Raw genomic sequence first — 21,577 nt, forward strand, 5'->3', positions numbered from 1 at the left:
CGAGAAGAAAAAAAGTCTAAAGTAGCATCTAACTTTTCTTTCTTTTCCTTTTTCTTCTCTAAACCTCCAATACTCCAAATCCACACCTACTGCTTCTTCTGCTGTCCCTTCCATCCCAACGCTCCCAATCTCTCCGTCAAGATCGGATGCGTATAATGATAACTCGAATACATCCAATCCGCATCCATGGTCGACAAATTCTGCACCTGCAGTTTAATCAAACTGCTCGCCAACATATCTCCGAATCCCAAATTCAACGCAAACGCATCGGCCTGGTATTCGAACATTCGGGTGACCATGTTCAAGAAGAATTTGACAAGAGTATCCATCGGTGCCAGGACATCGGAGAAAAGAATGAATCCGATGATGATTGGGTGGGAAGAATGGAAACCGAAGGATCGGTAAAGGGAACGGTTGTTGATGAAGACGGAGAATAAGGCGAAAATGTAGAACATGTGGAACTGTTTTTTGAGGGTCACGAAAGTGTATTAGTATATTTAACTTGTATGAATAGAGAGAAAAAGGGAAAGAAGATAAGAAATACCTGAGCGATATAGAACAACTTGGTAGTATGTCCCAAACTCCAATGACCAAGCTCATGAGCAAGAACAGCAACAACCTCTTCCGTCTCACTCTTCTCAATCAAAGTATCATAGATAACAATATGCTTAGCCCACGGTAAACCATAGAAATACGCATTAGAATGCGCACTCCTCTTAGATCCATCGATAACATAAAGCTTCTTCAACGGGAACTTCAACTTATCAGCCAAAGCCTCGACTTCGGTCTTCAATTTGCCAGGTTCCAACGGTGTGAGTTTGTTGAACAACGGAAGAATCCAGAGCGGGTAGATAGTGATCATGGTAACTTGGACACAGACTGCGAAAGCCCAGAGGTAGAAGAAGAAGTTTGTACCGAACGATTGAACGATCTTGAGGAATCCTGCCAAGATGGGTGCGCCGAAGACGATGGAAAGAGCTTGACCCTTTATCATATCGGTTAACCACAGACCGACAGTTTGCTTGTTGAAGCCGAATTTTTCCTCGAGGACGAAGTGAGAATAGTAGTCGATTGGAGCGTTTAGAGCGGTGACAATGAGGTTGAAGATGAAGAAGAAGATGATAGAGTGTGTGATCTAAATTTCCGCTCTCTTTTCATTAGTATTTTCGATATGATATAAAGAATGTAGTATTGACGACTGATGGAATAGTACCTCGCCATTGAATCTAGCCGGAACATAAGTAAGCATCAAAGACCCAGTGAATCCCCATAGCTTTGGAAGCACATCATAGACGATAAACCCGACGTTTTGCAATTGACCGTAAAGACCCTTGATATATCCGAAATCCGCTTTTGCTCGACCGTATGCCTAATTTTTCCATCCATTAGATTAGTCCCTCTATAAATTCCTCCAAGTCAATATATATCATATGGATTGTTATGATATCATACTTGAGATTTGTCAAAAACCTCCTTCTCAACAGCTCCATCCAACTGATTTGGAATCTTATCCTTCCGAAGGACTTTATACTGCCGAGCCGAAAGGTAGGTTTCGAATAAATACTGAGCGACGGAGAAGCCGAGGATTAATTTCTTCCATGGGAACAAAGGACGATCGAAGAATGTTGCTAGGTTCTGATGTATCGAATTTAAGAAATTTTTAAGGTTAGCGATATCAAATGCAAGATGATCAATAGATCTATAATAAAGATAGTGGGGGATGATGGGGGGGTTATGTTATAGTCACGAGATCTCGAGACCGGTAAATAACTTACGGCTAAGATATCCATCCTGAAAAAGGTCGGTACAGCTAACCTGCTGTCCGGAAGCTACCAAAAAGGAAAGAAAGAAAGAAAGAAACCAGCTGGACCAGCGAAAAAACCACAATTATTAAGATGAAGATCCCGAGAATAATCTCCACTCTCTTCTTTCTTCTTTCTTTCTCGTTAGATTGGAAGGGAGGAAGTGGATGACAGAAAAAGGGTGATGATGGTGGGGGATTGGAGAGGCTTAAAACGTGTTTTTTACGTCCGACCAAAGGAAACCGTGTTTTGTTAGCTTGGAAAAAACGAGCTCAAATGAAAAAGTGCCGCCAGCCAAGCTTCCAACACAACGTCATGTTGCATATTATTGCTTTGTTCTATGGCGCTGGCGCGGGAAATGTATTGGACCGGACAGGATCTGAATGTTAATTATTAATTTATCGTTAATTGAATTATAGCTCCACGGGTCTAGACACTCCCGAGAGGTTGGGATTTGGTAGAGACATATGTATCTATTTGGGTACGATAATCTCGGTAGCTCGGATCTCGTAGTGGGGGGCCGTAGGATTACCTCGTCGCTGGACTCCTCAAATACTGTATACTGTGGATGTATTGTTCTTATATTGATGTCTTATAAAAGACGCCCAGCCCAGCCACAAAGCCATTGAACATGGTACATAGTCTCGTATTCTGAAAGCATATAGTTGTATCGACGGCAAGTACTGGTTTAGATTTAGCCAAACGGCTTCCCGCTTCCAAGGGCATACATATTACTGTACTTGAATAATCAATTTGTCATAAATGTTAATATACTTTTGATCAAAACCGAAGTCTACAGTACTTAGACACACATCTCCGAAGTCGCAGGAATATATACATGTAAGTATAGAAGCATATCTCTCATTTTCGAGATATACATAAGTATGCATCTCGAATACTATAAACGATTCAAATGACTCCTTTCCTAGCCTCCCACTCAAGGTTTAGTATAAATCTCCACACATTGCCCCGCTCAGTCGACCGGGATTTTTGGCAGCATTGTGTTCTGATTGTGTAATATCAAGGCTTCTTTTTTATGTAATAGAATGAGGAGGAGGTGGTGGTTTTTGATCACTCATGTAGGAATTACTCGGATGATGACCTGTCCGGATCCTGCAGAAGGAAAAGTTAAAGCAATATATGCAACACTGGATACGATGGTTTTGAGCCGTCTCGGAAAACTAGAATGCCTAGATATGCATGGCTTGTGCGATATGTCTATCTAATGTATAGACCCCGTTACCGGCGTCTCGATCTATCTCACCTTCGACGGAACCTTAGAACGGCGAGCTTTCTAGTAAGGTCGGTTAGTCATGTTAGCATCGATGAAAAGATTCCAATGTGAAGAGAATTACGAGAAGGGAATTGAGCTGTGAAGGGTTCCCCGACGGCGCACCATGGGTCTTCAGTATTTACTCTGCGAAGAACAAATATACTCTCCGACAGATAGTAATTATACATTTCAAGCGATAAACCCGCTTGACAGTCAACCCGCTCCATGATATGTACTTCAAGCCAGGTGACAGACAGATTAAAAAACGCCGGTAACACCACCCTCTCTACTTAGGTATGCACAGAAAGGAACCCAAAAAGAAAAATAAGGAAGGAAAGAAAGTAACTCCTAGGAGGGGTCTCCAGCATAGTGAACTATCACCACACTAGCTAGATCCCTCCAGTCCTAAAAAACAAATCTAGTACACTGTGTACTGATCAAAAACTTCACCGGTGTAGAATCATCAGGTTCCAAGGTAATCGTCTCCGAAAACCCTCGGGATGGGGCGTCCTTCTCGTTACCAAACTTCACGTATCCATTCGTAGTCAACAAGATCGAACACTGCCCTTTCCCGTTGGGCGTCAGAGGTTGGGCGTCGAAGCACTGGACTTCATATGTGGCCGCTGGCATTTCGGTGTGTAGTTTCTCTACATCTGCTGCACCGCCGGAAAGATCGTTGCCGTTCCAGGAGATGGAAGGGGTGGGGGCGTAGTATTCTTTGAGCTTGGTGCGGGCGGCTTGTAGGTCCGTGTAATAGTTCGTGACAAAGGTTTTTGCAGCTGGAAGTTACGTATTAACGAAGATTGTTTATTAGATTTTTTTATATTTTTATATAGTTTATTAAGTTTTTTTATTTTGTTTAGAAAGGTATTTTATTTACCACTGTAAGAAAGCTGTATGAGGATGTCCCCCTCGATGGAGGTTTGAGATTGAGCCTGATCAGAAGGAGAAGGACGGGTTAGACAAGCAGCTGGATATGGAGCATAAGTATGGGAGTAGCGAAGAATAGGCCTTTTGGCCTGGGATACAGATTTGCCTGACATGATGAAGATTCGATGTTGGGGTTGAGAGTGAAGTTGGAGATATCGACAGCAATGGTGGTGTGGTACCGACGACGCTGAGAAAGCAGGTAAGGATATCTGTACTTACCATGATAGAAGGGACCGGTGCTTAGATAGCACAATTCCCCAGAGCTTCGAGGTGGGGCTGTTTGTGGCGGTAAGTTGGGGGGTAGATGTGGTAAATGACGATGTTGGAGATAGCTCCGAGGAAGCTTCATAGCGCGGCGCGAAATTCTTTTGGAGTCGCAGCTTTGACTCGTCGCGTGTTGCTTCAATTTGTTTGTCAGTAATTATATTTCCTCTTTTGGATTTTCATAATACAACATGCAACGCAATTATCACATAATATTCAAAGCCATTGGTTATGAGACAGCACTCTTATTATCATTTGCCATACAGCAACAGGTATTCACTCTCTCGACTCATTACATTACTATCTTCACAACATCAAGCCGCCCCAGCACCCCCTCTCCCCCCTCTATGGATCAACTTAGCAGACCGATCATGCTGCTCTACTCCCACCAGAGTCTCATCCACCCCCAAGCTCTTCATCTCCTTAGTCACAGCCTCTCTATCCGTATCAACTCTCTTACTAAGCTCCAGAATCGTTTCCAATCCCTCAAACTCCTCAGTAGCAATCTGTGCCAAAGCCTGCCATGGATCACCAATACGTGTCAAGGTAGTCTCCCGTAGGAAACGAACAAGAATTACAGCTGCCAAAATAATCTGGAAACCTAATACAGAAGCGACTATAGAATAACCAACTGGGAAACGACCTTTGACACGGTTGCTGAATAGACCTTGTTGTTCTAGAGCATATTCTCCACCGCGGCGAGTACCGTATGGACCCCCAGGAGACGAGACGTTTTGGAAACTAATCACTGATACTGTTTCCTGGCGAGGAAGTAATTGGATATTGTTGTAGTATGCGTTACTAGCTATTACTGTCAGGATTGATTGTAAAGCTAGCGCGACGTTTCCTTTAGGATGGTCTTTGACAGCACGGAATAAATCCTGTTGCCAATCCTTGCCACCGATGATATAGGATCCAATACCGTAAGCAACCTCCAATTGTGAAAAGGCCTCGCTCAAGGATACGGAGAAGTTCCCATATATTTCGTAATTACCTTCTTCTTCGAATTGAAGAGCAAATGGTTTTCGGTATTTTAGATGGAGAGCATCGGCGAGGAAGTGTAATTGATCGGGTCTGGTTAGATTGGTACGGGATGGCCAAGGTCCATCGGAACCCACGGCTTCGGACTCGGGAGTGGCCCAACCAGCCTCGGAGGGTAGTAAATTGAAAACGCCCCGAGATTCAGGACCTTTGTTCGGTTCGCTGGGTAGTAGTAGCGGTAGTACCTTTTCAAAGGTATAAGTACCCTTTACAGAATTAATCCCAACAAATGGACCATCGAAAGCCCTTTCATACTCAGGGAGGACTTGGTAGGAGGCGAATTCGGTCTCGGGTTGGGTCTGAGCTCTTGAAATCTCGACATCGCGGTCGACGACATCCAAGGGGGTGTAACAAAGTGTCCCAACGATGGTTATTTCGACTCCGTGATTACCGTCCGCGTTTCCAATTACTGCCCATTCGGGGTTCTCATCGAGGAAGCTGCTTTGGCCGAAAGTTTGGTTTAGAATTAGATATGCCGCTCCGTTTCTTGTTTTCCGGTCTGCAGTACTGAATTCACTCTTCAAGCCACCGCCATATGCAAGAGGAGGCCAGTCATAGTACTCGAGATGAATTCCCACGCTTCCAATATTTGAATTTGGCAGTTGGCAGATCGAAATCGGATCGCTAATGCCGCAGAAAAAAGTCGTTGCCTCTGGTTGTGCGTTCTGTATCATATCAGACGAAACAGTCTTTCTAACAGTACCGCCAATAGCCAAATCTACATTACCACTGTCATCCGTATATACCCTAAACCCCGAAATCTGTGGTTTCTGACACACAACCCTGGCATCCCAAACCACCGCTTTACCTTTATAATGTCTCAACCTACTACGATCATCCGCATTAGAAAAAGGGATGAAAGAACGAAGAGTAGTCCCCGTATCAACAATCCCCGGCACAACCGGTGCTTCCACGAAGTATTCCGCAAAGGCAGGGAAATTCGCCGGTCCGGTCTTCCAATATGAATTCGCTTGTGCGGGGGTATATCGAAAATCTCTAGCTTCGTAGATGATTTCATCTGGACCTGCGCCGTTTTCGTTCCATTTGTAATCTATCGTGACATTGACTTCCATGCTCTCCGAAGGTATGGGTTGTACGACTACGTCTGATAGTAGGATTGTGGAAGTGAATCCGAGGATAGACGAAGTTAGGACGATTAAAGATGTGAGGGAGACGATGGATAGGGTGCTTAATTGGCGGATTCCGGGTGTGTTTCTTATGAGGGGGTATATGAAGTTGAGAAGGGTCTCTGTCGAACTGGGGGGTGTCGCGCGCATCATAGAAATCGATGCTAGCTATTTATGAGAGTAAAATAAGTATCATGATCAAGATCAATCATGCACAGCTCACTCGGACATAAGTAAGGGACGTAGATTACTTACATTAGGAAGAGGAACAATCGACTTCTCAATCGCAAGCGCAGCAAGCATAGATAAGCATTGACTCGCCTGGAGTGTCACAGCCATTCTAAACACCGACGACGGCAAAGAAATAGCTCGAACAGCCCAGTCACGTATAATAATAGCATGCCATAGTGAATTATCGACAGTTCCCCACCAGAGGAATGCGAACCATCCCATGCAACCGATGGCGAATAACGAACTACCCAAGAACAGAAGTGAAGAGAGTGAGCCGATCCTATTTGCGACACTGGCTGTTATATTTGTCTCCGTGTTTGCTTCACCGTTTGGGGGGGATTCTGGTTTGGTTGCGGAGACTGAAGATTCTACTTGGGATTTTGAGGGTAATTCTTCTTCTGGAATTGGCTTCTCGCCCATAAGTTCTTCAGCCACGGGTTTTGACTTCTCCTCCATCGTGGGTTAGTACTATAGTACTGTAGTCTTAGATTTTTCAGTAATATGAAGAGAAACTAGATATCAAAAACAAAAGATAATATAGTATAGTATTATATTAGAGGCCTCGTTCTATCCAGAGGCGACCGTAAATGATTGCCTGCCCTAAATCCAACCTCATAGCTGGCAGAGCGAGATCCATTCCCCCTATATATAATACTCATAGTTTACCAAGAGAGGAGTCCTAACATCTTAATCACTTTTATCTATAGCACAGAATACATATTATAATAAACTATCTCAAATATAGATTCAATATACCACGAGACTAAAAAAAATCAGAAATCCCACTACCAAACCTTGGATTAATATCACCAAGCCAGCGGTCCTATGTAGCGCAGTCGCTTAGTTCTCAGAAACCTGAGAATTAAACCTAGTTTCTCTGTTCCCCATCTTGGAAACCGCTTTGGCGTGCATATGCATATGCGGATTCGTTAAATGTTCTGAGCCGTTATCCGTTGTTTTTCCCTTTTAATCTCTTTGCCCTGGAAAATTCTGCTGTCAAATGATTGAGTGATTGGTGAGCTGGAAAATGGTGGCGATCCTGCGTTTTCCGTTATTGATGTTGTAGAATTGCTATTACAGTTTCGATAATTCTCAATCCTTGGCCAGGGCCATTGGAAATCGCCGTCTATGAAATGCCATTTTCGGCTTTGACTGGTGTATAGTAAATACGAAGCATTACTTTTCGTCTTTATCATAAAAAGTTTCAGCCTCAAAGAACTGTGAATCGAATTGTTCATCAAGGATTGTCTTGGTGGTGGAAGGATGCATGTAAAATGCAACGAAGCGAAGGAACAAAGCACGGCAATCCTAACCGAATCCTCCACCAATCCTCGCCAGTTCCTTCCCTTCCATACCAGCGCAATTCTCAAACTCCAACATTCAACTTACCAGCAACTTCCTCTCAACGACAAAGCACAGTTGCAATTCCCTCCGAATCCAAACCGTAAACTATAGGTACTAGAACCCAAGTATTAGTACCACAGCGCGCGCTGAAATAATGCGCCACTGTTACTATTACTATCATTCATAATGCTTCTACCCCACAGCTCCCGTTCAGCTGTCTTCCACTCGCCAGTCTGGCGTCGAGTAATCCCGCGACGAGCTGTAACTCCAATTCGAATTCTTACAACAACGAGAAGGTATCAATCTTCTGATGCTTCGGTGGATAAGAAGCCGTATTATATTACCACCCCGATATATTATGTCAATGCTGGTACGATATCTATAATCCGGATATATGGAAAAAAAGTTGATGTAGTTGCTAATCTGGTTATGGTTATGCATTAGCCCCACATATTGGTCATCTGTATACTTCCGTTCTTGCGGATGTAGTTAAGAGATGGCAGGAATTAAAGGGAAATGAGGCGAGATTATTGACTGGAACTGATGAGTATGGGTTGAAAGTGCGTGAGTGCTTCTTTTGATTTATTTTTAAGAGGGTATATTTTTGATAGGAAAACTGATATTCTGGAGATGTATAGATTCAACAGGCGGCTACTATTGCTGGTGTGAACCCGAAGACGTTTTGTGATACTGGTGCGGGAACATTTAAGGTTTGTTTTTGGTATATTGGTATATATGGCGGTTTGAAGGAGATTGTGATACTAATGGTTGAATAGAAACTGGCGGATACTGCAAATATTAGCTATGACAGGTTTATAAGAACTACGGATCCAGACCACCAGACCGCTGTCGAGCAAGTTTGGGTATATACAACCCCTTCCTTGATACCACCTTTCCACCATCAGTATTCTAACATAATGTTAAAATCTAGCGCGTCCTCCGCGAAGCTGGATACATCTCCCTGAAAAAACACTCAGGCTGGTACTCCATCTCCGACGAAGCCTTCTACCCAGAAACCGGAATCGAAAAGACAATCCACCCACCCACAGGGCAAGAAATCCTCGTCTCCAAAGAAACCGGAAAAACCGTCGAATGGATGTCGGAAGAAAACTACCATTTCAACCTCTCATCAATGGGTCCAAAACTCCTTGAGTTCTACGACAAAAACCCAAACTGGCTACTCCCTTCCCAGAGATACGATATGCTAAAGGCAGAGGTATCAAGAGGGTTAGAAGATCTTTCCATCTCCCGTCCTAGGGAAAGGTTGGAATGGGGCATTCCTGTCCCTGGAGACCCCTCGCAAACGATTTATGTCTGGTTGGATGCTTTGATAAATTACTTGACGTTTACGGGATACCCGTATACGCCGGCGGATCAAACGGTCTGGCCTGCGAATCTTCAAATTATAGGGAAGGATATCATTCGATTCCATTGTATCTACTGGCCGGCGTTCTTGCTAGCCATTGGTGCTGAACTTCCAAAACAGATACTCAGTCATGCACATTGGACAATGTCGAAGAAGAAAATGTCAAAAAGCGATGGGAATGTGGTTGACCCCTTCCATGCTATTAAACGATGGGGGGTTGATACAATGAGATTCTATCTCTGCATCGACGGGGGTATTAGCAAAGACGGAGACTATTCTAACCAAGAGATTGAAGATAAATATAAGAAATATCTAGGAAGTCAAATCGGAAGTCTCCTAACCCGGGTTTGTTCCGCGAAGTACAGTGTCTCGGACGCTGTCAAATGCGAACAAGAAGGTAGAAAAGTGGAATTGAACGAGAAAATGTCACAGTTGTATAACAGGTTACGGTACGAAACACTGGATGGATTGAGATCTCGAGTTGACGGAAGGATGGAAGTTATGGATTTTTCAAATGCGATAAGGGAGATTTTGGACGTTGTGTCGGAGACGCATAAGTATATCCATGCGACTCAATTATGGGACGCCGAACAGGCGGCGATTAGGAGTTACATGTTATACCCTGCGGCAGAGGCACTGAGGATTTCGGGAATATTGTTACAACCCTTCATGCCAGGGAAGATGGAAAAGCTATTGACCTTATTAAACGTGGATGCGAAGAATAGAACGTGGGAGAAGGCGGTTTTGGGGGCGGATTTCGAGTACGGAGTCAGTGCTTCTGGGACGAAAGCCCAGGTTTTCCCGAGGTTTCCTATTAAGGAGGAGGATATGTAGGATATAGCAGCTTAGAAGGCTCACCTTGCGAAAGAAATGCATGGGAAAAGGAGAGGAGAGACGATGTCATGTACATAAGCCTTGTAAATATCACATACCTTAACTTAGCCTACAAAGTAGTAGTAGCCACCATATGTACTGCCCATCCTGGCAAAGTAGAAACTGACCAACCGCAAGGAATATACGCATCCGGACGCGCTCCAGCTGGAACGCGCAGTCACGGGTTCATCATGCATCTAAAAAATGCACGAGCTCGTCCAATTATGTACTCCCAGCCGGCGGAGATTTTGCATTTTAGCTATCACACAATGTTAGTCAAGAAAGACAAAAAAAAAAAAAAAAGTGGAGTAAGGCTGTCAGAGTCATAATCATTTATGCACAGTTGGTTTACTGTTAAGGGTCGGCATCCGAATGGTTTCTTGCATTCCCTTCGGTCTTTGCCTTTGCATCTTTGGCTACCGGGACGGGCTAGGCTGGACACTAACTACTGCCGGGTTAGCTTTGCTGCACGGTGCAGAGCAGTAGAAGCGGCGGATTCCAGGCTCTCTTGTCTGCCTCTCCTTCGATCTTCTATCACAAGCATCTGTTAATAGTTAAGGATTGCTTCACCTCACAGGAAAAGAGAAAGAGAGAATGAAAGAAAGAAAGAAGTTAGCTGGGTATCCTCATCGCCATTGCAATCTTACCAGTACTGTCTATACTCAGTAGAGCATAGCGTGGTGTTTTAGACTAAAAGTCGAATTGACCCGAAGTTCCGTCAGACGGTTTTGATTGCTTGGCTGGGCTGGCTGGTCGGGTTCGCCTGACAGAAGAAGAAGCAGAAGCAGAAGCAGAAACAGCCTTAAGAAAACCTCCAAAACCACCATCGAATCTGACTCGAACTCGAACCATCCCCCATCTTTTATTCCCTCCCCAACTACATACTTACTTTACCACTTCCAGAACTTCTCCAATTTAAAATACCAGAGTGGTTCATAATCACATCGAGACGCGTCGTTCTTTTTCGCTGCCACTTTACGCGACGACGCCATGTCGGCTTCTCAGAAGAGGAATCTTGTATGATCCCTTTTAAATCTCTCGCGACGAGTCCTCTCTCTTTATAGAAAGGAACAGGATTATTAATTGAAGAACATATACAGGATTTCTCCCCCTCACAGGAAATAGCCACAGATCCCAACCACTCCTCCAAAAAACCCCGCCGTTCAGGTCGTCTACAGGCCAAAGCCTCATCGATAGCTGTAATCCGAGAACCAACCCCTCCGACACCACTGGTGGATGCTTTAAAAACTCCAAAACAGGAACATTTTTTCAAAGCCACCGGAACCGCCGCCACAACATCTCCATCGCCGGCTCCTTCGCCTTCACAAGTGAACTGGGAAGCAACACAGCTAGCCACACAAGTTGCTTCGCAGTTTGCGGTACCTCCGGCTGAAAATAGTGATGTTTGGGGTTATCTTTTACCGTTGGATATGGATAAGTCCTTGGGGCTTGGAGATGTATTGACCTTGAAGAAACGAAGTGCTTGTGATGATGAGCCGATTTCCGGGTTTAAGAAGCCGAGAGGACGGAGTGGCGCTGCTGATAAAGGTGGGAAGGGAGCGCCTAGTGGGTATCTTATCGGGAGACATTTGGAATGTGATTTGCGATTGACCCAGCCGACGGTGTCGAATCGGCATTGTGTTATTTTCAGGGTATTTCACATTCTAAAATTCTTATATGTTGTTATTCAAAAAAAAAGAAAAAAGAATCGGTTTACTGATAACAGGTATTATGGAAAACAGGAAATCTCCGGGAAAACATCAAAGGCTATAATCGAAGATCTTTCGTCAAACGGCACCTTCATCGGCGGCTCCAACGTCGGCCGTAATAATCGCCGCGAACTCCGTAACGGCGACGAAATAAAACTCGTCGATGGTGTTCGTTTCATGTTCCGTTACCCACAACAGCAAGCAACGGGTTCTTTCTCCGATAACTTCGAACTGCCCGCCAATGGTACCCTAGGATCTGGACACTTCGCAACTGTGTTCGTAGCGATCGAGAAGAGTACAGGTACGAAGTATGCAGTTAAAGTGTTTAAGAAACGTAGAAAGGACGACGGACGGGGTCAACTGGGGCTACAGCAGGAAATTGCGGTGCTGATGAGTGTTCACCATCCTAACGTCTTGTGTTTGAAGGAAACATTTGATGAAGATGATGGAATCTACTTGGTTTTGGAGTTGGCCTCGGAAGGAGAGTTGTTTAATTTGATTATTGAGAAAGGGAAATTGAGCGAAGATGAGACGAGGAAAATCTTTGTCCAGTTGTTGAATGGGTTGAAGTATTTGGTAATTACCATATTATTTCTTTTCTTATTGAAGCTCTGAGAGAGTCAAATGACTAATCGGTGGTTACAGCACGAGAGAAATATCGTTCACCGCGACATCAAGCCGGAGAATATTCTCTTAACAGACAAGAATCTGACGTGCAAGTTAGCAGACTTTGGTCTTGCGAAGATTATCGGTGAAGATTCGTTTACTACCTCACTGTAGGTTCCCCAGGACCAAAACTCGATAATATTGCATACTAATAGGTTATAGATGTGGCACACCGTCCTACGTCGCCCCTGAGATACTTATGCCTTCTAGGAACAGGAAGTACACGAAAGCAGTTGATATTTGGTCGCTCGGCGTCGTACTCTATATTTGCCTCTGCGGGTTCCCACCTTTCAGCGACGAATTGGCCCCGCCTAACCTTCGAGACCAGATCAAAGAAGGACGATTCGATTACCCAAGCCCTTACTGGGATTCCGTTGGCGATGCGGCACTAGATCTAATCGATAGAATGTTGACGGTCGACGCTGATGAGCGGATTACGGTCGAGGAAGCGCTAGAACACCCATGGGTCCTTAATAAACCGTTTAACCCGGGAATGAGCACCGATTCCGACGCTAGTCTCGCGGGTCACATGCAGAGTTTGCAGGTTAGGAGACGAGGATTGGATAGAGAGAGGACGCTTATCGCGGATATGATGAAGGGAGATGGTGCTGTCGGGACAGGGACGGCTAAGGCGGCAGGGAAGCCGGAAACATCGAACGGTACTAAACCCGGGAAACGAGAAGCTGTCGGAGAGGGTGATGCTTTTGTGAATCTTGGGAAGGACGGTGCAGCTGAACCTTTGTTTTCAGATCAGGAGGTTGAGGAACCGGTGACGAACGGAAAAGAGTAGAAGGATGATATATGATATGATATGGATGAACTGAATGAATATTTGACGGTAGGCAAATTGGCTTGCGGTGCGATGCATTTGGACACATCTTTTATTCACTCTTTCTTTCATTTTTCCTTTCCAATTTTGATTTTGAAATATTTTAATTGATTGGAGAGGATTCTGACGATGGTCTTTGACTTTGTTCTCTTTTTTGATCATTTTCCTTGCTGGATTGACCGTAACAGATTTAAAAGCGATTTTCCTCTCAGTTCTTTTTTTTTAATTTATTCAATTTTTCTACATTCACGTTTGGTGTCGATATCGGGGTCGGACGGTCTATTCGGTTTGACTCGGGCGGAACGATACCGACGGGGCGATCGATTACGTTACGAGGAGAAGCTTCGAAGTATACACGGGGGAAGCTGAGAGGGAGGGGCATGTCGGAGGATATACAGGTATGAACAATCTAACTATATTACGTCTTGTCTGGATCGATTACAGTTTCCTTTTGGTATGATGTCTGCTGCGAGTGCTGGTGCAATTGCAATTTCGAGATGCTCGATTTCTATTCTCATCTTTTATTGTTCCCTTGGATAGGCTAGACCTATGATTTTTTTTTCTCTTTGATTTACTCTTACTTATCCTTCTCTATCGAATTATCATATCTCATTTTATATTTATACTCCAATGTCATGTCATGTCATGTCTTGTCATATCATATCATATGATACCATATCGAAATGCCATATTGAAATGCGGTTTTATGTATCCGGATCCACGAAGCAACGATTGGTTGGAATATAGCTTCAAGCTGTTCAAGCTGTTTTACAGACAAGGTACAGCTAGCTACCTAAGCTGTGCCCCCCATGCACAAGTAGGAACGTCGGGCTTGTATTTCTCCTTTTTTTATATTTTTTTTATTCACTATCGCGTCGTCGTTTAAATGTCTCTCTCTTTGCGCGTCTGTCGGAACTTTTAGAGATGAAGAGATTAAAGAATCTAGTGAAACGGGCACTAAATGACCTGATCTTGCGACGGTCGAGAACTTACCATGACGTGACACCTTTTTTTTTTGTCTTTGACCATGTCCATGTCAAATCCACGGACCGAGAATGGTCGAGAGGTTATTGGGCAGTCGGGCGAGAGAGCGGTGGATTTGGAGACGTTCGGTGTTCTGCGGGTTTCGGTTCCCGGCGCTGCGAAGGCGCGTGGCTGGATTTGGTTTAGTTTCTGTGCGAACCCCTGCAAGGGACAGGACAGCAGCTTCTTTTCTGTCGCATGAGGACGAAATAAAAAAAATAAAAAAAAAGTAAGAAAGTGAAGATGGGAAAAAATAAAATAAAAAAAACTTGAAAGCGGACAAGTATAATTAATATAAATGTCGACGACGGGACTGACCAATTGGTAGCTTCAGATTAGTAGTATTAACTGACTGACTAGCTCCGGTGGTTAATTGCTGTCTGTCTGTCTGTCTGTGGTGGTTGCTGGTGCTGGCTTCTCCTTTCTTTAGTCGATTCTTTCCCTCTACATATTTCTTCTCTCCTTCTTCCTCTTCATCCCCTTCACCTTCATCTTTCTCTTCACTTCCTCCCTCTCCTTCACCTTTTCTTCTACCATCTCAACCACCCTCTCCAACTTCAATTGACCACCTTGCCATCGTTGTCGTTGTCGTTCCAGTCCTCTGAAAGGATTCCTCCATCATGGGGTTGCTCTCCGGTCTCCTCGACCAGGCTTCGGTCTACCTCGAGGGCCAGAATCTCTGGGTCGTCGGTCCTGCTGCCTTCGGTGCCTTCGTCGTTCTCTCCGTCGTCATCAATGTCCTGAATCAACTGTTGTTCAAAGATCCAAATCAGCCACCTGTTGTTTTCCACTGGTTTCCATTCCTCGGATCGACTGTTGTTTACGGTATGGAACCTTACAAGTTCTTCAACAAATGTCAGGAACAGGTATGTCGCCATCGTATACAGCTCTCTTATTTGATTTAATATTCTCAGAAACGAAACTAATGCTAATTCTACGATATTAGTATGGCGATGTTTTCACATTCATCCTGCTCGGCCGCAAGATGACCGTCACCCTCGGCCCCAAGGGCAATGAATTCGTTTTCAACGGCAAGCACGCTGATCTCTGCGCCGAAGAAGCCTACACCCATCTCACCACCCCAGTTTTCGGCTCCGGTGTCGTCTACGACTGCCCAAATCACATGCTTATGGAGCAGAAGAAGTTCATGAAATTCGGTCTTACCACGGAAACGTTCAAGGCCTATGTCCCACTCATCAAGGACGAAGTCGTCAACTACTTCCAAACCAGTCCATTCTTTAGCGGTCAATCCGGCAAGGTTCCATTGTCTACTGCTATCCCACAGCTTACACTGTTCACTGCTTCTCGTTCCCTCCAGGGACGTGAAGTCCGTGAGGCTTTGACAACTACCCACGCTGCTCTCTTCCATGATTTGGATATGGGTTTCACCCCTGTAAACTTCATGTTCCCATGGCTTCCTCTCCCACACAATGCAAAGCGCGATAAAGCCCAGAAGGCAATGGCCAAGCTCTACCTCGATATCATCTCCCGTCGCAAGTCCGGTGAAGACTCCAAGAAGGAAATCGACATGATCTGGAACCTTATGAACCGTAGCTACAAGTCCGGAGAGACCCTGTCGGATCTACACATTGCACACTGCATGATTGCACTCCTCATGGCTGGTCAACATACTTCTATGGCTACTACCACCTGGACTTTACTCCACCTTGCTGCCAAGCCTGAGATCCAGAAGGCCTTGTACGACGAACAGGTCAAAGTCTTCGGAAAGGACCTCGCTCCATTGACCTATGAAAAGCTTTCAGAGCTCCAGATGGTTAACAACGTCGTTAAGGAAATCCTCCGGGTCCACCCACCATTGCACTCCATCATGCGAAAAGTCAAGTCTCCACTCCACGTTCCAGATACCAACTTTGTCATCCCATCGTCTCACTTTGTAATGGCCGCCCCCGGTGTTTCTGCCATGGATGAGAAGTACTTCAAGAACGCTAAGGAATTCGATCCATTCCGATGGGTTGGTCACGAGGCTGATGAGGATAATGCTGAGAAATTCGATTTTGGATTCGGTCTTGTTAGCAAGGGTACTGCATCGCCTTATCTACCATTCGGAGCCGGAAGACATAGGTGCATTGGAGAACAGTTTGCGAATGTACAGTTGGGAACTATTATTTCTACCCTTGTTCGAGAGTTTGAGTTCTCTTTGCCACCGGGACAGAAGGATGTTCCGTTGGTTGATTATAATGTAAGTTCTTTTCTCCTTTCGTATCACAATTTTATCAAATATGATGCTAACAGCTATTTTTTTTTTTTTGTTTAGTCCATGGTTGCTTTAGCTATGGCTCCAGCTATGGTTCACTGGAAGAGACGTCCAGGATCGAATCATTAAATCCACCACGACCACCACCCGCTCCGTGATACGTTACACGAAAAACAAAAAAAGGCGTTCGTTTGGTTACGACATGCATTACACAACATAACATATATCCCCCCCTTTTCTTTGCTGGCATATATAGGTTAGCAGCAAGTCGGGAAGAGGAGAAAAGGAGGGGAAGAAGAAGAAGAAGAAGAAGAAGAAGAAGAAGAAAAAGTCAATTGGCCGGCCGTTTCTTTGGGTTATGGGTTTGTTACAAAACTATTTGGGGCGATAAAAGGCGGTTTTCGGTTTTTTTTTCTTTCTTTCCTTTTTTTTTTTATAAAGAAATAATAATACTTGATGCGTGAATGATAGAATTATGGGTTGGAGGACGGAGGATGATAGACTAACTACATTTCACTCTGCTTATTACCCTTTTTTATTTTTATATAATTGGAGAGTGGATGTATGTTTCTTTCTTTCTTTCTTGTATAGATATGTTTTAAACCCCTGCTTTTTATTGGGGGTTAGTTCTTTATAATAGCTAATAATGAAGATAATTTGGAATGAAATGTGTACTAGTATATCGCATAGGATACATACTAAGTACCTTATATACTAAAACTTATATCACACCGTCTAATCTAACCTCCTCCTGCTCAGCAGCAACAGCAACAGCAGCCTCCATCTCGATCCTATCCAAATCCCTTTGAAATTTCTTTTCCAATCTATCGGCCATGTGGTAATCATATTGTGCGTATGCACTGAGTTTTTTTAATTCGATATCGTATTGGTCTGCTAGGAGTCTTATCCTTTTCCATTTTAGAATACTTGGGGAGGTGTATTTTCCGTTTGTGAGGGATGTCCAGAAGGATTTATGTGGGGTTTTTATGTTGGTATTGTTTTTTGGATGGGGGGTGATGATGTGGTGGAGGGGTTTTTGGAGGGATATTATTGATTCTTCTTGTTTTTTGTCTTGGTTTGTGGGGGTGGTGGTATTTAGGGAGATTTTGCAGGTTGGAAGGGGGTTTAGAGTATTTATATCTGTGTTTCTATTTAGGTTTGTGAATTCGAGATCTGGGAGTTCGTAGGTTGGGATGGTGGGGTGGTGACCGTTTAGTTTTAGGGATATGTGGTTTAGATGTTTGAAGTATTGCCGGTTTGCAGTGGTGGTATTGTTATTGTTATTGTTATTATCGTTAAAAGGAAGAAGGTAGGATATTACTTCATACCATTCTTTATCCGGGTATTGCATCTGACAGGCTTCAAAACTGATGTATTCGATGAGTGAGTCCTTGGGTGTGGGGAGGAGGTGGTGGATATCTTGGATTGTGAGGTGTATGTTGTGAAGTTTTAGAGATTTTAGGTGTGGTAGGTTGGTTATAACCTTTTTCTTATCGTCCTTGCCCTTGTTCTTGTTTTTGTTCTTTGGGAGGAAGATTGTTTGGTGGGGGTGGAGGGGCCATGGTTGATTAAGAGAATTGGGGGGACTGGAAGTGTTTTTGAGGGTGAGGGAGTGTAAAGTTTGGGAGAGGGAGGTTATCCAGGTCCAGAGTTTTGAGATGGGTTTTTGGTCGAGATGGTGGTTGTTTGTGAAGGGGAATTTGAGGGAGAGGGAGAGGGTGGTTAGAGAGTGAAGGATTGGTATTGGGGAAGCTGGGAAGGTGAGGTCTGTGAGGTTGAGGGATGGAGTGGTGATGTGGAGGGATTGTAGAGAAGTTGAAGAAGAGGAAGTGGAGATGAAGATGGAAATGGTTAATAGAGAGGTGATGATTGTTGAAGGTGTGGTTTCTTTGATGGTGATTGTTTTAAGGTTTGGGAGGGTTTGGAGGATGGTGGACAGGTTTGGGGATGTTGATTTCGACTTCGACTTCGACTTCTTTGTTATATTATGACTAGTATTGTTATTACTCTTATAATTATCGACTGCCTTGAAGTTTAAGTACTCCTTGGACCCAGAGATTATTATAGTTTGAATATAAGACTTCGCAGCAGACGGGAGGTGTGATAGTTTATATATGCTGTCGCCCTCGTCGGGATCTGAATTGATATCGATACGGATGGATATGCTGGTGAAGAGTAAAGAGCGGAAGTAATGTTGGAATTTGAGGTTGTGGGATTTGTTGAGCAGTCGGATTTTGAGGAGATCCGGAAGGGTTAGAGGTCCGGTTATCAGGTTGAGCAGTTCGGGCGGGAGGGTGGCTAAGGAGGCCATTTATTTCTCTTATCTTTATATTTTTTGAATATATTTTATTTTATTTTATAGAATTATAGAATTGAGGAAGTTATTATTATTTTAAGTTGTAGATAGTAGTAGCTATATATAGGCGAACCAGGGACTGGTGTGGATCGGATTAACTAGGGAAAAAAACTCTTTTTTTTTTAGTTCGTCCCGAAGATGTGGGTCGGTTCTCTTTTTCGTCTTTTATGTATGACGTATGTATTTAAATTTAAATAACATCTTGCTTGGGCTAGATATTGTAGATATCAACATGTAATTATTCATTCATGTTGATGGGATAATATATATACACAAAGGAAGTATATATAAAGTATATAGTATAGTATAAGTAGTTAATACCATACATCCTCACAGTCCGAATCAACTTCCCTACTAATCGCCCTAATCCTTTCCCAAAGCCTCGGATCCCCCCGTTCTCCATACTCCAACCTCGAGACCTCTCCCACCTTAATAATCCTCTTCAACCTGGTCGCTCTATCCGACGTCCACTTCCCGTTCGTCAAAGACTCCCAAAACACTTCCTCCCCTAATCCATCCCTCATAACTCTATCAAGTTCCTCCCAAAGACTCTTCCTAACCACATAAGTATTCCATTCACCTGACCGTAATTTTACTTCACATTTTGTATTCCTTTGATTCCAGGGTTTTGCGGTTTTGCCGGCGCTGGAGATGATTATTTCGTTCGTGTTGAATTTTAGATCCGGTAGGTCGTAGGTTGTTATTCCGTTGTAGTACCCGCTGAGGGAGAGTTTCAAGTAGGTTAGTTTTGGAAAGGTGTGAGTTTTCAGGTGGGTTAGTATTATAAACCAGTTTTGAGCCGGGTCGTTTGGTAGTAGATGGCATTTTGTGAGGTTTAGTTTTTCGAATTGAGAGGATATGTGGGAGGGTAGGAGGTGGTTGGTTATATCTTTGACTGTTAGGTAGAGGTCGTCTAGGTGTAGTCTTTTTAGATGAGGGAGGTTGAAGGTTTGGGGGAGGAAGTTGTCGATGTGATCCGGGTTTGCAGATATGGAGTTTTGATGATGATTATCAATGATACTATTGATATCATTATCGATATCGTTACGAGAGTTTCGAATGGTCAGGTCTTCGAGACAATTCCTCCCGATTATCGATATCCATGACCAAAAGTTTTGCATCGGCATACCCTCCGTATGCATCTCCAATGTTTTTAACCTGTCGAAGCTGCCATAAGAGTATTGTTCCATTTCAGATGGTGATAGTAATAATCCCGACACCAGCATTTTCCCGGGAGGACTTCTTAGGGTTTCTATTGCGGAGACTTGGGATTTGGAAATGGATGATATGATTTCTTTCCAATTTGTTATATTACAGCTGCCATCGAAGTCGATGAGTCGGAGGTTTGGAAGGTGGTTTAGGATTTCTGTTAGGTCGTTGGGTGGTGGTGGTGGCGGTAAGTATTTTGAAGATGTATTATAATCATTTTCATGATCATCCGATGGAGAAGATAATGATATATTTGGGTTTAACTTCGATAACGGCTTTGAAGAGAATGTTATATGTTGAATCCATGGTCCTACTCCTGATTGTGTGATCTTGGAGAGGTGGTGGATGGTCGATGGATGGGTGTTCAGACGGAGGTAAGTGAAGATTTTTGTTCTGAAGTGGGATTGGAAACGGTGGTTGTAGGATTTGCAGAGGAGGCGGAGTTTTGTGGAGTCGTGAATGGGGATGGTTGAGAAGATTAGGTCGGTGATTTCGGGGGGCAGGAGGAGGAGGGACGGTCTTTCCATTATATTATATTATATATCTTCCCCTCTTTTATTTCTATTTAATTATATAATATCATTTGGGATGAAAATGATTTGTTTTAATTATATCTTCCGAGTCTAGATCTTTCTAGTTTTATATCTGATCGAGAAGTTAGAATTCGGGATGTCATGTCAGAGTCGGGGTAGCTAGGAATATTGATTCTACTCGATTCGATTCGCGGGGTCACGATTAATATTACGTTTGTCATCCCCAATAAACATAGTACTTACATACTACCATATCACCTCGACTGGACCTACCATTAACATATATTATCTCTATCAGGAAACGTCCTTTCTAACTATAAGTATACCTTTGAAACATGTTAACATTAATAACTACTCGAGTATTTAGTTAAATCTCAAAGATCGTCGCGAAATTCAACGGTTTCACGGTATCATGTGACCTCGAATTTTTAACTTCGAATTAAACATGTAAATTAACGACCGATGTATAACATGTACCGTCTATGTACATACCGCCTGAACAAACTCCCCACGTGAGCTCTCGAGCTCATGCTCAGGGTCTTATCAAGCGGTGTACTTACAAAAAAGGATTAACGAATGGGGGTGTGTGGACCCTGTGATGATGATTTAAACCCGTCACGACCAACCTGCAAAAAAGGGTCCTACGGCAAGAACGGTGCTTATTAGGAATAGCCCACCCCAAGAGGTAGATAGCTTGTAGCTAGCTAGCTAAGTAGCCAGCTGAAGGTCGGGAAGATAACGGTAAGTACATACATATTTACTCTCTCTCTCTCTCTCTCTCTCTCT

At 43.7% G+C, this 21,577-nt stretch overlaps 8 protein-coding genes across 8 annotated transcripts; 3 read left to right on the forward strand and 5 right to left on the reverse strand.

Moving 5' to 3' along the window:
* Positions 1–86: 86 nt before the first annotated feature.
* On the reverse strand, positions 87–1,790 carry AOL_s00076g226 (uncharacterized protein; the record flags this gene model as incomplete). The annotated part of the gene is made up of 5 exons (XM_011122779.1): positions 87–461; positions 545–1,135; positions 1,214–1,369; positions 1,453–1,635; positions 1,776–1,790. 5 exons carry the CDS (start codon positions 1,788–1,790, stop codon positions 87–89), a joined length of 1,320 nt encoding a protein of 439 aa, XP_011121081.1.
* Positions 1,791–3,480: 1,690 nt separating this feature from the next.
* AOL_s00076g227 (uncharacterized protein) lies at positions 3,481–4,118 on the reverse strand (the record flags this gene model as incomplete). The annotated part of the gene is made up of 2 exons (XM_011122780.1): positions 3,481–3,854; positions 3,956–4,118. 2 exons carry the CDS (start codon positions 4,116–4,118, stop codon positions 3,481–3,483), a joined length of 537 nt encoding a protein of 178 aa, XP_011121082.1.
* A 465-nt stretch (positions 4,119–4,583) lies between these two features.
* On the reverse strand, positions 4,584–7,124 carry AOL_s00076g228 (uncharacterized protein; the record flags this gene model as incomplete). Its single annotated transcript, XM_011122781.1, has 2 exons — positions 4,584–6,605; positions 6,693–7,124. The coding sequence occupies 2 exons, from the start codon at positions 7,122–7,124 to the stop codon at positions 4,584–4,586; spliced, it is 2,454 nt and encodes an 817-aa protein (XP_011121083.1).
* Positions 7,125–8,198: 1,074 nt separating this feature from the next.
* On the forward strand, positions 8,199–10,212 carry AOL_s00076g229 (uncharacterized protein; the record flags this gene model as incomplete). Its single annotated transcript, XM_011122782.1, has 5 exons — positions 8,199–8,382; positions 8,457–8,572; positions 8,651–8,722; positions 8,789–8,875; positions 8,944–10,212. 5 exons carry the CDS (start codon positions 8,199–8,201, stop codon positions 10,210–10,212), a joined length of 1,728 nt encoding a protein of 575 aa, XP_011121084.1.
* A 1,029-nt stretch (positions 10,213–11,241) lies between these two features.
* Positions 11,242–13,416, forward strand: AOL_s00076g230 (uncharacterized protein; the record flags this gene model as incomplete). The annotated part of the gene is made up of 5 exons (XM_011122783.1): positions 11,242–11,268; positions 11,352–11,903; positions 11,994–12,536; positions 12,606–12,736; positions 12,789–13,416. The coding sequence occupies 5 exons, from the start codon at positions 11,242–11,244 to the stop codon at positions 13,414–13,416; spliced, it is 1,881 nt and encodes a 626-aa protein (XP_011121085.1).
* A 1,682-nt stretch (positions 13,417–15,098) lies between these two features.
* On the forward strand, positions 15,099–16,822 carry AOL_s00076g231 (uncharacterized protein; the record flags this gene model as incomplete). Its single annotated transcript, XM_011122784.1, has 3 exons — positions 15,099–15,344; positions 15,425–16,678; positions 16,754–16,822. 3 exons carry the CDS (start codon positions 15,099–15,101, stop codon positions 16,820–16,822), a joined length of 1,569 nt encoding a protein of 522 aa, XP_011121086.1.
* A 592-nt stretch (positions 16,823–17,414) lies between these two features.
* Positions 17,415–19,004, reverse strand: AOL_s00076g232 (uncharacterized protein; the record flags this gene model as incomplete). Its single annotated transcript, XM_011122785.1, has 1 exon — positions 17,415–19,004. One exon carries the CDS (start codon positions 19,002–19,004, stop codon positions 17,415–17,417), a length of 1,590 nt encoding a protein of 529 aa, XP_011121087.1.
* A 359-nt stretch (positions 19,005–19,363) lies between these two features.
* AOL_s00076g233 (uncharacterized protein) lies at positions 19,364–20,785 on the reverse strand (the record flags this gene model as incomplete). The annotated part of the gene is made up of 1 exon (XM_011122786.1): positions 19,364–20,785. One exon carries the CDS (start codon positions 20,783–20,785, stop codon positions 19,364–19,366), a length of 1,422 nt encoding a protein of 473 aa, XP_011121088.1.
* Positions 20,786–21,577: the final 792 nt, after the last annotated feature.

Source organism: Orbilia oligospora, assembly GCF_000225545.1.
Source record: "Orbilia oligospora ATCC 24927 unplaced genomic scaffold scaffold00076, whole genome shotgun sequence".
NCBI classification, from domain to species: Eukaryota; Fungi; Ascomycota; class Orbiliomycetes; order Orbiliales; family Orbiliaceae; genus Orbilia; species Orbilia oligospora.